Here is a 17,583-nt window from a genome sequence, read left to right on the forward strand (position 1 = left end):
GAAAATATCGAACATTTTCAAAGTTATTTTTTTCACACATTATTATTTACTAGTAGAGAAATATCTGATATTATTAAGTACATAAAAATAAATAGAATGAATTGGATCGCCCACGTGATTCGAATGAGTGACGACAACACAATAAAAAAGATACTGCTTTTTAGACCCACTGGAAACAAAAAGCGGGGAATGCAGCGGTTGAGATGGGCTGACTCAGTGGAGTCTGATTTTCTCGCAATTAATGAAAAAAATTGGAGATCAAAGATGAGTCAGAAGTCGTCGTGGAGAAATCTTCAGAGGAAGGCATTGGCTCACATTGGGCTGTCTGGCCAACTATGATGATGATGAGTATGGAAATATTTAAGGTTAAAGCACGCCTAAAAATTGTCAGCTGTTTGTCAAAGCAGGTAATGAAGGTAAAGGCTTCATGATTTCATGACTGACAACCAGATAGCAGTAACATTGCGCACTGTCCGCCTTTACTGGGTAGGTTTCAAACAACCACTTTTTCTGAATGGCAACTCAGTGCTTTAACCATTGTACCATCAAGGATAAATAATACATGAAATTAAATAATTGATTTTTTTATTTTCGCGATGTAGTTGATTCTAGAATTTACTGTTGATCAAAATTTACAGTTATTTATTAACTCTTTTAATTAGAATTTACTGTTATTTATTAACTCTAGTAAAATGTTCAAGTAAAATTGACGCATTTAATTTCATAATTTTGAAATTAATGATAAAGGTGCATTAGTTACGTGAATCTCTTGTTTGCCAAATGAGACAAAATGCGTAGCAGAATGTAAAATATTAAATTGCATATGTGATAATAATAAAATATTTTAATAAGAAAATAAAGTTACGCAGTTATTTAAATAAAAATTGCGGTTACATTGAGTTCATTAATTATTACTCTAATTTCTGTACAACTTTCTCTACAACACCAACTTGAAAAATCCTTTATTTACGAAACAGACTTATTAAGATCAACCATTATAAGAGAGCCTATTCACCAAATAAGATTAACTACACAGTGGAATAAAAATAATAAATTGTATACGAAATAATAATAAAACATAATAATCTATATATATTAAGCAGAATGTTTTTATGAGTTTATGTATCTTTTAAAAATCCGCAATTCTGAACCAATCCGCACCAAATCTGGTGGACTTTACTGTTTAACTTAAAATTTCCTCTAATCATCGTTTGTGCGTTACTTCTCAAAGACAGAATATTCCATAGAATTCGATATATATTTTTAATATGAGTAGAACGTTTTTATGACGCCCGGTGGCTGAGTGCTAGCACTTTGCGCTCCCTTGCCACAGGTCCTGGGTTCGATCCTTGGGCCGGGTAAGGTTGACTCAGCCTTTCATCCCTCCAGTGGGTCGATAAATGAGAACCAACAGGCTTGGGAACTAAACACTGGGAGTTTCGCTGACCACCTAACCGGAACATCCACTCCTGCACCCCAGAGTCCAAGGTCAAGAAAACTGAGATGGGCACAGTAAGCCTTGGCCCTCTATGGGCTGTCGCACCACCGAGTTTAATTTAGAACGTTCTTATGAATTGTATACCTTATGTCTCCGGTCGGTAATCGCAAGTGAAATTAACGTTGATAATTTGCAAAGTTATGGGAATGACGTCACTGGATGCATATATTAAAAGGTATATGAAACCACGTGTTTCTTGTATTGATATTGCTTTTATGTGTGATTCTATAAATTTATATAGTGGAAATTCAAGAAGAACCAATGAAATAATAAATTTCTATTAATGCATGTAAAAATTATGGCAAATTCTGCACATCACATTTTAAGTAATACTGTTTTGAAATTTTATCTCAGATTACGGTAAATCTAAAAGCATGAACCTGCACCGGAATATACAATAAATAATTAAAATTAAATGTTCTATATTGGGTGCCATGAATTTATAGATAGCGATTTTAGGGCACTTAAATGTTTCGGTGGGAAGTCAAAAATCTATTACTACAGTACTTATATTGTACACCCTTGTATAATAGAAGTATATTTTACGATACACCGATGGGGATATGTACTGGTGAAAAATGTTGATTATGGTGATTTTTGACTACCAGGAGTCGACCCCTAGCAACAGCATTATGACAAATAATACGGAATGTAACTAATTTTCATTTTGGGGAGGACAACAAATAATAAAAATTAAAATAATGGAATTGTTTTAGCTTTATTAATTGTGTCGATATGTGGTTTTTAGTTTTGTGCATAATTTCGTAGTGTTGATTATTGCTGATTTAGTTGCAATTTTAGAAGTCTTACGAAGAACTGGTATTCTGCTTGAAAGACAATAAAGTTATAATATTTTGAAACTTAAGATAGCACTCAGTTTATTAGTTATTAATCTAATTCGCGTAAAACTTTCTCTGGAACAATTTTAAAAAAAAATACATAAACATAAAAAATCCTTTATTGAAACGAAATTTGCAAATTTCGTGTAGTAAGTGGATTGTTTTTAAAGCGAAATTGGAATTACATATTATCACCATAATTAATCATGTTTGCGAGCTAGTTGAAAAAATTAAAGAAACTAATGAAGAACTAAATGCAAATGAGATTTTGTTATTCTATGAAAATATAAATTAAAACTAACTTTTAAAATATGCCTTTAGAAAAGTATTAATTAACTCCCGTCATAAATTAGAACATTTTTATCTCATTAAATTTTCTCTATATTTACTATTCTATTGCAAATTAACATTTAATGAATTTTAGATCTCGTATTAACTGTTTGACCGAAAGTTTTAACTATTAATAGCTAAAGCTATTAAAGAGTAGTTAGGCTTCTACTTTTGATAGTTAATCTCTGAATCACGAATACGGTTGTCATGAATTGTAAATTTTGGTCATTTTAGAATTTCAATTATTATCTTTCCTTTTATCCTTTTATTCCTTATCGTTGCAAAAATAACGATTGCAGTGCTGTACGATTGCTGTTTTCTTAATTGGAATTGTGAAGATTGCAGACTCTTTACGGTTATTTCCTAATGTTATAAATGTGAAGATTGCAACTGTTAAAAGATTATTTTTTTTATAATAAATGCGATTGCAGCAGTTTTTTGGTTACTTTTAAACTTATATCTACATATAAAGATTTCAGACGTATTATAATTGTTTTTTATGTATAGAAATGTGAAGATTGAATACATAGTGCGATTATTTTACGATTTAGTATTGATTTTTTATTTTTAGTTGTACGATATAAAATTGAAGATTGCAGCGGTTTTACGGTTAATTTTTATACATAAATGTGACGATGGCTGCCGTTACATGGTTACTTTTTAACATATAATTGTGAAGATTGCAGCAGTTTTACAGTTATTTGTCAATATGTAAATATCGAAATCGTTTTACAGTTATTTGTCAATATGTAAATATCGAAATCGTTTTACGATTATTAGTCAATATGTAAATATCGAAATCGTTTTACAGTTATTTGTCAATATGTAAATATAGAAATCGTTTTACAGTTATTTGTCAATATGTAAATATAGAAATCGTTTTACAGTTATTTGTCAATATGCAAATATAGAAATCGTTTTACAGTTATTGGTCAATATGTAAATATCGAAATCGTTTTACAGTTATTTGTCAATATGTAAATATAGAAATCGTTTTACAGTTATTTGTCAATATGTAAATATCGAAATCGTTTTTTATTTGTCAATTTGTAAATATAGAAATCGTTCTGCAGTTATTTGTCAATATGTAAATATAGAAATCGTTTTACAGTTATTTGTCAATATGTAAATATAGAAATCGTTTTACAGTTATTTGTCAATATGTAAATATAGAAATCGTTTTACAGTTATTGGTCTACATGTAAATATAGAAATCGTTTTACAGTTATTTGTCAATATGTAAATATCGAAATCGTTTTACAGTTTATTTTTAACAAATAAACGTGGAATATTTCAGCCAGTCGCGATGTATTTCTCGCCTACTTGAAGAGTTGTTTAAGATATATTATATTTTGGTTGTTTCGAAAAAAAAGTAAACTTAAGGAAGTAAGCAAAAAAAGTAGAAAAATATCAGTTCCTCCAAAAAAAATTTCAGATTCAAAATTGCTTTTTCAAACTTCGATAAAACAATAATAAAAAATCTAAAAGAAATATAAGGAATAAAAAATAATTTGAAACAAATTTAGGTTGATGATTAAAATTCCTTCATTTTAATACATTTAAATTTTGCGAAAGATTATCTAGGCTTTAGAAGAAAATTAATTAAATAAGAATTAATTAAAAAAATTTTAAAATTAATTAAAAATTTGTTACAATTAATTAAAAATTTCTTAAAATTAATTAAAAATTTGTTACAATTAATTAAAAATTCATTAAAATTAATTAAAAATTAATTAGAAATCAATTATTTAAAATTTAAATAAATTGTACAATAAAATAGTTTAAACATATAATTATGTTACTGCATGAATTTTCGGAAATTTTGTTGCTTTTAAAAATGAAATTCTGTGACCATTTTTCATGACAAAAAGTTAATTCGAATAAAACTTTTCATTAGATTTTTTTTTAAACTTTTCTAACAGCGGTTGCCAATGAATACACCATTACGTACGGTAACTTATTCAAAAGATTATTGTAATTTAAATGGATTCGGTAAACATTCGAATTACATATCCAATATCTAAATTAAACATTACCATTACAATGGAATGCTTTGAAATTCAACCGGGTAAATAACGTCGCAAATATTGATAACTTTATCCAAATAACTCAATTCACAATGTTCCAATTTTGAAGTTTGCCTGGATTGACGTATCATACAAAGGATTAATTCTGAAATGGGGGTGGGTTCACTTTTAAAACATTCCCGTGAAAAGGAAAGTTCACTTTACGAACGGTGTGTTTTAATGAGAAGAGAGAGTGATCATTTAGTGATTAAAAAGGATGGACGAAACTACTAATTTCGAGTTAATGCGACATTTGCATCTACGGATGTGACGTCATTACTGTAAATAATGGAAGAATAAATAGACAGTCTATCGTCGTTTGTTATTCAAGAGGACATTCAAGGGAGTGAGGGGATGGGGGGAAAATAAATAATGATGAGTATTCTCTTTAACAAGATGAGTTTTAATCTCGATTTTGACGTTCTGAAATTTTACATTTATATCGGTTAAGTCAGTCTGGCGTTTGTTCTAATTATCAGGGTACTGCTTGTTTGTAGAAAGGTTTGTAAAAAATAAATACGCTTTGTTAAATTCAAATTTCGCTACTGTTTTGTTATTGTAAGTTGTTAAACTTCTAATATAACAATTTGTTAATGTAACATTGTACAGAGTTTAGTAAAAAATAAATACACGTTGCTAAATTTAAATTTTGCTACTCTTTGTTTTTTCGCATTGTTAAACTTCTAATATAACAATTTGTCAATACAACATTGTACAGAGTTTAGTAAAACATAAATACACGTTGCTAAATTTATATTTCGCTACTCTTTTGTTATTCTATAATGTAGAACTTCTAATATAACAATGTATCAATGTAACATTGTACAAAGGTTTCTAAAAAATAAATTCCCATTGTTAAATTTAAATTTCGCTGCTCTTTTGTTATTGCAAGTTGTTAAACTTCTAATATAACAATTTATCGATGTAACATTGTACAAAGGTTTGTAAAAAATAAATACACGTTAAATTTGAATTTCGCTACTCTTTTGTTATTGTAAGTTAAGTTGTTAAACTTCTAATATAACAGTTTGTCAATGTAACATCGTACAAGGTTTGTTAAAAATAAATGCTTGTTGTTAAATTTAAATTTCGCTACTCTTTTGTTATTGCAAATTGTTAAACTTCTAATATAACAATTTATCAATGTAACATTGTACAAAGGTTTCTAAAAATAAATTCACGTTGTTAAATTTAAATTTCCCTACTCTTTTTTTATTGTTTAATGTTGAACTTCTAATACAACAATTTATCGATTGTATTAGAATATTGTACAAAGATTTGTAAAAAATAAATACACGTTGTTAAATTTAAATTTCGCTACTCTTTTGTTATTGCAAATTGTTAAACTTCTAATATAACAATTTATCAATGTAACATAGTGCAAAGGTTTCTAAAAATAAATTCACGTTGTTAAATTTAAATTTCGCTACTCTTTTGTTATTGTTTAATGTTGAACTTCTAATACAACAATTTATCGATTGTATTAGAATATTGTACAAAGATTTGTAAAAAATGAATGCACGTTGTTAAATTTAAATTTTGCTGCTCTTTTGTTATTTCAAATTGTTAAACTTCTAATATAACAATTTATCGATGTAACATTGTACAAAGGTTTGTAAAGAATAAATACGGATTGTTAAATTTAAATTTCGCTGCACTTTTGTTATTGTATATATTGTTTAATTTCTAATGTAACAATTTATTAATGTAACATGCAACTAATCGTCAAAAAAATAAACATGAGTGCGAAAAATCGGATGAACAAAAAGCGGAGGTCTTAAAGCCCCTTTCATAAAATATTAAACTGCTGTTTGTAGAAAATGCAACACCATGAAAGAATCATCAGAATCAAATGAAATTTAATGCAGAAACGACTTGTACTGATACAAATAAATGATGAAATTTTCAAAACAAAAGAAACAAATTAAGCGTCCGAAATCAGTATTTGGTGCAGCCACCACGCGCTGCAATAAGTGCTGCTATACGACGTGGCATGGAGTCAAACAGATGTTGAATATCTGCTTGAGGAAGAGAATTCCATATCGCTTGTATGCGCAACCAAAGTTCGTCTTTGGAAACTGCAGGACGCGGATCACGAGTGAGACGCCGACCAACCATATCCCACACGTGCTCAATAGGCGACATATCCGGCGAATAAGCAGGCCAAGGAAGAAGTTGCATGCGTTGTGCTGAACAGAAGTCTCTAACAGTCCGCGCAACATGTGGGCGTGCATTATCCTGCTGAAAGATAGCTCCAGGGATGCCTTGAAGGAAAGGAACGACTTCGGGCTGTAGCACTTCACGGACGTATCTGTTGCTATTGAGATTACCCTCAATTCGTATCAAATTGGATCGTCCATGATACGAAATCGCACCCCAGACCATAACTCCGGGTGTTCGACCACTATGTCGTTCAATAATACACTCAGGAAGACAGCGTTGACCGGCATAACGTCTAACACGAACACGGCCATCATGGGTCCACAAATTGAAGCGTGATTCATCTGAAAAGACAACTTGGTGCCAATCAGCTCGCCAGTCTCTGTGCTCAAGAGCCCACTGCCGACGCAGCCGTCGATGATCCGCCGTGAGGGGAATCCTGTATAATGGCACCCTTGCACGCAATCCACGGCGCAGCAGACGACGACGAATTGACGAAGCCGACAATTGTACACCTGTAGCAGTAGACCAATGTGCTGCCAGCTGCCTGGAGGAAGCTGTGCGATCATTCACCGCCATGCGGAGCAGGTGTCGATCATCGCGCTCTGACGTCACCTTCTGTCGTCCAGTGCCTGTTTTTCGAGTTGTTCGGTGCTCGTCGGTCCACTGCTTCCAAACTCGCATCACTGTGGAACTGTTCCGCTGCATACGAGCTGCTATTGCACGATAGGAAAATCCTCCTTCTCGAAGGCCGATTATCCTCCCTCGTTCAAACTCCGTAAGTTGCTTGAATTTCTTATTCTTCCGTCGTGGAGGCATACTCAGGTCTCACTAAACGTTTGCCACTAACAAATAATCATAGACTATTTTCAACGTCCCGCTACAGCACTTTATTTATACGCTTTCAGCATCAATTCAGAGGGCGCTGCGCGCGCCACGCACGCGCGATGGCTCTGAAACTTTATTAATTTGCATAATATCCTATAATTGACATTTGCTGCGAATTTCATTTGATTCTGATGATTCCTTCATGGTGTTGCATTTTCTACAAACAGCAGTTTATCTTCATTAAACTTAGATTCTAAGTTGTTGTTATCGTTTATTGTAAAAGATTTGATCTAACTATCTGTTTATTATAAAGAAACAAAAACTATTACAAAGTAATCGTGGTGGTTGTTGGTAGAAGCGAATTTGAATTGGAGCACTCTTGTAATATATAAAAATATTCAAAAGAAATATCTAATATAAATGCAATTTGAAAACAGCTTTTAATTGCATTCCTTGTTTATATAATAGCACTAATTTTCAAACTATTCATTATATTGATTTTAACTATAAGGGAAAACTGGAAAGTGAAATAAATTTAATGTTTTTTTTAGAGATTAAGATAACTGTAACAATTTTCTTTAGTTTATAAGAAATAGTATGCTAAAACCTAATCTTATAATTTCATAAATAACTGATAAATATCATAATTATAAATTAACTAAACGCATGCATATACACTTTTACCAATCACATGGAAAGGCACATGAACATATTGCATATTAATTTCGATAATCCAAACGCTGTTAAATCTGAGTAATCGAACCGAATCTTGAACTATATGATTAATAAATTAAATGGGGGATATTTCCATATTGTGATCTGTTGTGCCAACTACAACCGCCAAGGTGCCAAACAGATTTTAAACTTGCAAATGTTTTTATAAAAAAAACATGTAGTTGTTTGCCCGGGGGTGGCTACAAGATATACCTTTTGAGTTGGTCCCTTTTTGTGATGTTTTTTTGAGTTTCTCGCTGACCACTGCCCGGAAGTTTCTAAGATTTGGGAAGTATTCTGTCACAGATCACGATACGGAAATCTTCCCGATTGAATTCTGTATAAAACCAAAATAAATAATTTGAAAATAGTTCAAAATATTTTTGAAAATAGTTAATAATATTTTATAATATTTGTTATTTGTTAATATATAAATTTGATTTTGTTAATAATTTGATTCAATTTGATATAATAAATTTGATATTAATTATTTGTTAATATATAAATTTGATTCAATTTGATATAATAAATTTGATATTAATTATTTGTTAATATATAAATTTGAAAATAGTTAATAATTTATGTTTATTATTATTATTTTGATAGAAGTTAACGTGAATAGTTTCTAACTTTCTGACACTGTATAAAATTTAAATTGTTTAAATATAAGCTTTTCTTAAAATTGTTGCTAAACAAATGTACGGGTTAGTTTTAGTTTCTTCCCTATTTCTTCATACATTTCGCTCAATTTACCCAGGGTTTTTCCAGTATCCTCGATGAAATAACTTTCATTCGGACAAAATGCCAACCCTGTTTAAAATAAAACTTAAATTCTACAGTATTATTGTTTATTGTAAAACTTATGATGCACAAACTTTTTACCGTTAAAGGTTAAAAAATGATTGAGATTAATTTAGTTTTTTAGTTCGCATAAATGTCCTGACTTAACGTTTCAAAAATAACTTTTAAATTTATATATGTCGTATCTTTTTTTTTTTTTACACATTTAAAAAAATAGTTAAACAAAGTATAATTTGTTTAAAATATAAATTATAAGCAGTAGAAGTTAAAGCAAAATTAGCATAAAATTAATAATTTGTTTGCAGTTATTTTTATTGATGGTAGAAGTATTTTGAAGAAGTTGAAGATAATGAAAGTGTGTACTAACTGTGCAAAAAAAAATTAAAAAATAAGGCAATTTTATATTCAATTTCTTTAGCCGTGGTTGTATGATTAAACCACTGTATGATGATATTTTAATCAAAATATACACCGACAGTATTTCACTCTGTAGGTACCTGTAATAAAAGATAAAAAAGAAAGCACTTTAATCTTTTATCTTGACTCAAGACTTAAACCCAGCAAAAATATCTTTTATTTCCTTTTATTTTGTTCGTGTTCTAAATGTGTCAAAACTCTCGAGAAAATAAAAATAATCCTTTATTGATTGAAAGTAGAGAGATGCTTCAGAAGGAGTGCTTCTTAAGTTCATCAATAGATGGCGCAGCGATGAGAGAGATGGTGTGCGAGAACTTTGTACATAAAGGAATGGAGTAAAATGATGAGGGTGTATTTGGTTGACGAGCCGTGGTGAGAGATGCAGCTACGGGATTGTAGCAGACGATCTTTCCGCATCCGATAGGACGCCGGAGTTTGTAGAAAGAACGAAGCATGATTTGTATCATGCTAGCAGCCTGGTGCTGCTGCATAGGTTTAGGTGCTGGGTACAGGCACCACCCTAGGTATCCATGGGCACCAGGAGAAACCAGGATCCGGCACCATAGAGGTATTTACACGCATGAAATTATTGTTACGTTTTGAACTGCTCTTATTATTGCTTTGAAATCAATAAGTAGAATTTCATTAAGAACATCGCTTACTCTACGGCACGTTAGGTTGTAAATATGGAGAAATATTGGGTTAATTCATAGGCACTTATTTATACATGTAATAATATTATTTAAAAGTATTTACTTAAATACATACTTAAATACATACTGGGGCGATTATAAATTTATCCATTAAGACATAGCATGTATTCATAAACAAATTAATACTTAAAATTTTATTCATTAGAAAGTATAATATTAATTTATGTGCATATACTAATATTTATGCATCATATTTCCCTTTTCATATATAAAATCAAAGCATTTATTCGTTCATGAATTCATATTTATCTATTTCTTCATATTCATATTGAAGTTTTTGCATTTATTTGTTAATATATCCACATTTATGTATTATTTACTTTCCTATGCATTTATATAGAACAAATACGAATTTATTTTGTGAATATTACATAGATTCAAGCAAATAGTTTCGAATTTATGAATTTGTTTATGAATATAAGTTCTGTCTTTTCAATTAATTGCAATATAAGTTCGGACAAAGTGTTTCATTTAACAAATTAAATTTTATTTTTAAAATTATAAACTATTTTAGAAAGCTTTTTAATATTATTTACATATTTTGTTGCGGTAAACCAAAATTTTAAACACTTGAGTTTTTCTAAATTTTGCATAGGGACAAATTCAAATTTTTTTTTTCTTCAAATATATCTGATTTCACATTACTAGTTATGAACATTCTTAAAAGTTTTGATTGTAGTTTTAGAAAAAGACATATTGAGTTATAAAAATATTTAGCAATTAATTCAATATAATATTACCTGCTTGTAATTAAATAAATTTCAATTTAAAAAATATTTTTATTTTCAAGGCAAGGTGTAAAATAAGTAACTTTTTTTCTTTTATTACTTTACTTGTACATTATTTATTAAAATGCGGATAGATTTTAAATAGCAGAATTTTATTTGTTCACAATGAAAAAAAAATTATTTATTATAAAATTAAGCAGTTCTAAAATTAAATTTAGCTGAAATAATAACGGTAATTCTATTTTTAAGAGTTTTATCAGGATTAATAATTCTTTTAATTCTAAAATAATCTCATTTTTTGTGGCATTAAAATAAAATCTACATTTTAATCATATGTATAAAATATCTATAGTTTTTGGTAAAAAGGCTTAATTTAACGTTTGCAAATAAACGTCGCACTAGATAAGGAAAGTTTTTGCGATATAATAAATTCTAATCGAAACAAAATCTAAGTAAGTTTATATGTAAACCCAATCCCCAATCGATGTAATGTTGATCAATTTTATCATTTTTATTACGATAATCGTTAAAAAAATACCTTACTTTTTCGTGTTAAACGTGTTGCTTGAAAATTCATTAAAATTTATGTGTACCGAAGTTAATACTTGTTTTTTTCGTATTAAATTTAATCTTTCAATTTGAGGTTTAAATATACACATTTTTTTTTTTATCTTAAATGTATCACGTTTTGTTCATGAATTTACTTTTTGTTCAGTACATTTTTTTTTGGAAGCTAATGAGACTTGTCTTTTTCCTACCAAATTTAATATGTTTCAATTTTAAGTTTAAACATGCACGTTTTTTTTGTTATTAAATATATCACTTTTTGTTTATAAACTTGCTTTTTGTAAACTAAATTTTCTATGAAAGTTATTGTAACACGATTTTTTTGCTATATTTGTCATATTTCATTTTAAATTTCAATACATTGTTTAGGGAGTTAATGTTACCTGACTTTTTCATGCCAATTTTAAAAGTTTTTTTTAAAAAAGTTCCTTCTCGAGTTGCTATCAACTTTTGCCTGCAGTTATCAATGATATAATATAATGATTTAATACAAAATTGATGATTGATGAAATTTTTTTGAGTTATGTTTTTGATGAATGATTGATGAAATCAATGATTTAATATAAACGTAACCGAACGCATTTTAGTTTATATTAAAACTCCCATATGACATGCGCATTTAACAATTTTATACTCACTCTATGTAACTCATAGTTTAATAATTATATTTTCATTTAAGTTAATTAGGATACGTCACATTTCGTCCTTTATTTGAAGAAAAAAATTTTTTCCCACTAGAGTAGCTACTGTGTTCAACATCCATAAAACGAGATAAGTTCAACAATAGAGTGAGAATGAAAAAAAAAAATAATCCCAATGAAAACGAAACAGCTATCCCCCACCCAAGTAAGAGAAGATGAGTCAGGGGGGAAATAGGTCGGACAAAAGACAACCCCCTCCCATTTCTGCCCCCCTACAAGCAGGACAGCAGGAAGCACTGCGGGAAATCTCGTTTACGCGAAACCATTTTCCGAGGATGCTTCATTAAATGACTTCATAAGCATCCTAAAGTAACAATCACGTGACTATTAAAGTCAGGTCCATTCTTGTATTAACATTTTTGAGACTATAAAAAATATTGAAAACACAAATTAAACTCCTGATGATGCGAAGTATAAAATTAGAACATTAGTGAATTTTCTTGCTGGTTTAAAAACTTCATTTTGCTTCGAAGTATCGAAGATGGTAATAAAAATTGCGTAAAACTTTCGGACCCCTGTTTTTGCTTGAGCATTGATTTTTACTGTAGTTATCTAATTTAGAATAGAATTCAAATGGCGGGTGTAACTTTGCATAAAACAAAATCTACTTTGCACTTCATTTTGCAAAATTTTGAGTGGAATTTTCTTAAGGAATCTCTTGGGCTTTCTTTCCGTTTTAAAAATTCTTGATCTCTAAAATTCAACTTTTATTTCATCTCGATCCCGATATGATTGTTTTCGATTTATCATCTCAATTCTGATCTGATTTTTTACGATTTACCATCTCAATTCTGATCTGATTGTTTACGATTTATCATCTCAATTCTGACCTGATTGTTTACGATTTATCATCTCAATTCTGACCTGATTGTTTACGATTTATCATCTCACTTCTGACCTGATTGTTTACGATTTATCATATCAATTCTGACCCGATTGTTTACGATTTATCATCTCAATTCTGACCCGATTGTTTACGATTTATTTTCTCAACTCTGAGCTGATTGTTTATTCATCATCTCAATTCTGATCTGATTGTTTACGATTTATCTTCTCAACTCTGATCTGATTGTTTGCGATCTTGGCAACGTTCGAACAGGCACACTACTCTTCTTTAGTTTATATCGGTTAGCAGATAGTGATGATACTCACCCAGCCTTCAAGCCGCGCCTCTCAACCGCCCAACTGTGCGTGAACTTCTTTTTCGCTCTGAAACCACAGAAGACATCACATTATCGTGGATTCTAAGCTACTGTGTTCAGAGAATATATAGCCCTATTAGACTCCTAGCTTTTAGTACGGGGATTTGAACCTAAACCGAAACCGTGATAAGCGAGGACTTTAGCCACCCTTCTAACTGGATTGCCTTCGACAGCTTAAAAGTTATTCGAGGAATCATAAAGAAATTATAAATGCTTGAATTTATTTAAATGAAATTAGCGCCAAATTCTTCATGATCATTTAACCATTCAACAGTTGAATCCGAAATCATTTCGGGGTGTGATGTCGCTTTGCTAATGTTAATTAATTAATCATAATGTTAATTAATTTAACTGTTACTTTGCAAATTTAGCTATCCTAATCTACAAATTTCCCAATCCTAATCTACAGAAAAGTACTCAGCATCGCGGGTGTAGTACTAATTTTCGTAAGGGGCTGAGCTGTTAAATGTTGACGACCTTCAACACTCCTCATTAAAAACGTGCCAATAAAATTTGTATAAATTTAATAACTTCCAAATAGTCAAGTATATTTTAAGCACCAATGCATTGTGCAAATTACAATTCAAGATTATATTAGTTGCGCATCTAAATTCTCTGGCAAGTTCTGGCATCTCTATAATTGCATTTTGTGACATATAGATATGAATTTAATATTTGCTCTATCGGGATTTATAGAGAGAGATAATAATAGTGCTTAATTCAGTGGATCATTTTCCGATCAATATAAGAGAACATCGCCAGCATGTCTAATTTACATATTTGCCCAACGAAACTGTCCACTAGGTATTGCTGGCTACCTTCCGCTTTCTTCTACGTAGCTGGACAATAATCTAGCGCTAATCTCCCACGTAATTACATTCCGAAGAGCTTTTGCCAGGGTAAACGTCGAGGAAAGTCCTGTGTTTTGCAGTTGGTAAATCACCTTTAATCTCTGGCGACTCTGCGCATGAAGCAAACCCACACACATGAAGCAACACTTGAGTTCATCTTGGAAAATTGAGGCAGATTATGTGTCAACAGAATTCCCAACAGATTGTCGGAAGGTAAACATAATTGACCCGAAAACTCGTTTCGGCAAATTTAGCGCCCTTATCCGTCAAATTAAACTGAAAAAGGAAGTAATTTTGAGTGGTTATGTGAGCTGCATATTAATTTAAGCACTCTACTTCAAGAATTAATTACTTCCGTTTTATAATATGAGGTATCTGACCAGTTCTGTTTTTACACATTTGTAAAAAAAATCCACTCTTAATTTTATAAGCGTTAAATCGGGTTCTTTTAGCTAGGATTCTACTTTTTCTGAATTTGTGAAACTAAGAATCTTTTTTTGTGTGACTTTATGAGACATTAAGAAGAAATTAAAAATAAATTGTCTTTGCAATGTTTGCGACCCAGTTTTGAGTTGTTTGCTTTTACTGTAAAAAATGAATGGCGAAAAATTAAAACATCGCATTACAAAATATGAGTAGTAAAAAATAACGACTACGAATAAGAACTTACAACGTAAAAAGGAAAAAAAACGTCGTGCAAAATATTCTACGTAAGAAATAACACACAAATTAACATGAAATACGCAGAATTAAAAGGACGTCGTAAACGGACTTAGAAGTAACATTTTTGCCAGGTATCCATATTAAAAGTGATTGTTTTTGAAATTTCAGATAACGCCATTAATAAAATCAACATATTGTCTTATAATAATGCTATTAATTAAGAAGAATTTGCGTATAGAAAATTGAGTTGTCATGAATTAAAAATTAATGTAATTGGAATATTGAGATAATGCCACGAATTGAAAATTCTTGTATTTTAAAAAAATAGCGATGATGTCACTAATGACGAAATGTGAGTCGTAAAAAATAACGACTACGAATAAAAACCCAGAGCGAAAGAAAGGGAAAAAACCCGTCTTACAGAGCAAACAACAAACAAATTAAAACACGAATTGCGCAGAATTAAAAGTTCGTCGTAAGCAGACTCAAAAAGCATTTTTGTCAGGTATCCATAGTAAAAGAGATTGTTTTTTGAAATTTGAGATAACGCCATTTTTAAAACCAAAATATTGTCTTTAAATAATGCTATTAATTAAAGAAATATTGGGTATTGAAAATTTATGTGTCATGAATTAAAAATTAATGTAATTGGAATATTGAAATAATGCCACGAATTGAAAATTCTTCGAATTGAAATCGCGTTAATGTTACTAATTAAAAATTATTGTATTTTGTAAAATTTAAAACATTTTATCTGAAATAACATGAAATGCGCAAAATCGGAAGCGCGTCGTAAGCAAACGTAAAAGTAACATTTTTGAAGCGAAACCGTATCGAAAGTGGTAGTGTTTCGAAATTTGAGATAACGTCATAAAAAAAAACCAAAATATTGTCTTTTAATAACGCTATTAATTTAAGAAATATTAAGAAATATTAATTTAAGAAAATTTATGTGACATGAATTAAAAATACTTGTAACTTGAAAATTGTGATAATGTCACTATTTAAAAACTATTGTATTTTGAAAATTGAGAAAACATTTTATCTAAATTAATATTCCAATTCTTTTCTTTTTTAAAATGCCCAAAATTATACCCCCGTATTTTCACTATTCCTCTTATTTATAAGCGGCGTTTCCTTCTGATTCAAATTGCAACCTTTAGGCCATAAAAGTTCCTTAAAGGATAAATATGAATTCGAAAGCTTTACGAAATAGCCCTTCAAGCCTCTTTCATGTGGCGGGGAAAGGGATTTATCCAGATCTTCTTTCCCATCCTTAAGTATAATTTTCTATTCTTCAACATATACTTTGTTCTGGTGGATGTCCGGCAACCTTTTTTTGTCCTTGTTTTTATAACCATCGTTTCAGCACTGTCTTACTGAAATGACGGATCGAGGAGGTGTTGATGGTGGGCGATAAAAGGAGTTTTGTATTTAATATTTTTTTGGGGGTGTTTGTGGATTGCTTAGCAGTTATTTCCATTTTTTTATTATTTTATATGAATAGTTGGAGCCACTGTGGCTCAGGGGATAGAGTGTTCGCCTTTTAATGAGGTGAAACGGGTTCGAAACTGATGGCTGGTCGATACGAATTCCGCACCCGGTTCGCACCGACCACAGTGCTGACGTAAAAATATCCTCAGTGGCAGGTGGATCATGGATTAGTCCCGTTGCCGTCAGACTAACCGTGGGAGGTTTTCGTGGTTTTCCTCTCCATGTAACTCAAATACGGGTTAGTTCCATCAAAAAGTCTTTCACGAAGGCGAATTTCTCCGAATACTTCATCCAAGAATTCATTTATCTTCTGGATTGGGTTCAAAATTGCAAGACTACGGTTTTGAACATTAGTAGTCGTAAACCCGAAAATTAGGTCAGCTGTTCAACGACGGTTATAATATGATCTTAGTGAGCAGTGGTGGCTCAGGGGATAGAGCGTTCGCCTTTCAATGACGTGAACCGGGTTCGAATCCCAGCGATGGCTGGTCGGTACGAATTCCTCTCCCGGTGCGTACCGACACAAGTGCTAACGTAAAAATATCCTCAGTGCAGATAGTTCATGGATTAGTCCCGTTGCCATCAGGCTAACCGTGGGAGGTTTTCGTGTTTTTCCTCTCCATGTAAGTCAAATACGGGTGTGTTCCATCAAAAAGTCCTCCACGAAGGCAAAGTTCTCCGAATACTTCATCCAGGAATTCCCTTGTCTTTTGGATTGGGTTCAAAACTGCAAGGCTACGGCTTTGAACATTAGTAGTTATAAACTCGAAAATTGGGTCAGCTGTTCAACGATGGTTATAATATGATCTTAGTGAGCAGTGGTGGCTCAGGGGATAGAGCGTTCGCCTTTCAAGGAAGTGAACCGGGTTCGAATCCAAGCAATGGCTGGTTTATACGAACTCAGCCCCGGCTCGCACCGCCCACAGTGCTGACGTAAAAATATTCTCAGTGCAGATAGATCATGGATTAGTCCCGTTGCCGTCAGGCTAACCGTGGGAGGTTTTAGTGGTT

General features: G+C 31.1%; 1 protein-coding gene across 2 annotated transcripts in view; it reads left to right on the plus strand.

Annotated features, from left to right (window-relative positions):
* The window catches only part of LOC110282721 (semaphorin-2A), a 557,110-nt gene that overhangs the window by 214,997 nt on the left and 324,530 nt on the right, over window positions 1-17,583 (plus strand). The window contains exon 1 of one of the 2 annotated variants that reach the window (XM_043041275.3): window positions 9,991-10,221. The exons of the other annotated variant lie outside the window; for it this stretch is intronic. Coding sequence (XP_042897209.1) covers window positions 10,107-10,221 — 115 coding nt within the window. The 5' untranslated portion in view covers window positions 9,991-10,106. Of the gene's footprint in view, window positions 1-9,990; window positions 10,222-17,583 lie in introns of those variants that run through there. 2 annotated transcript variants of the gene reach the window in all.

This window comes from Parasteatoda tepidariorum, chromosome 9 (assembly GCF_982258835.1).
Source record: "Parasteatoda tepidariorum strain Cologne lab strain chromosome 9, Ptep-v5.0, whole genome shotgun sequence".
NCBI classification, from domain to species: domain Eukaryota; kingdom Metazoa; phylum Arthropoda; class Arachnida; order Araneae; family Theridiidae; genus Parasteatoda; species Parasteatoda tepidariorum.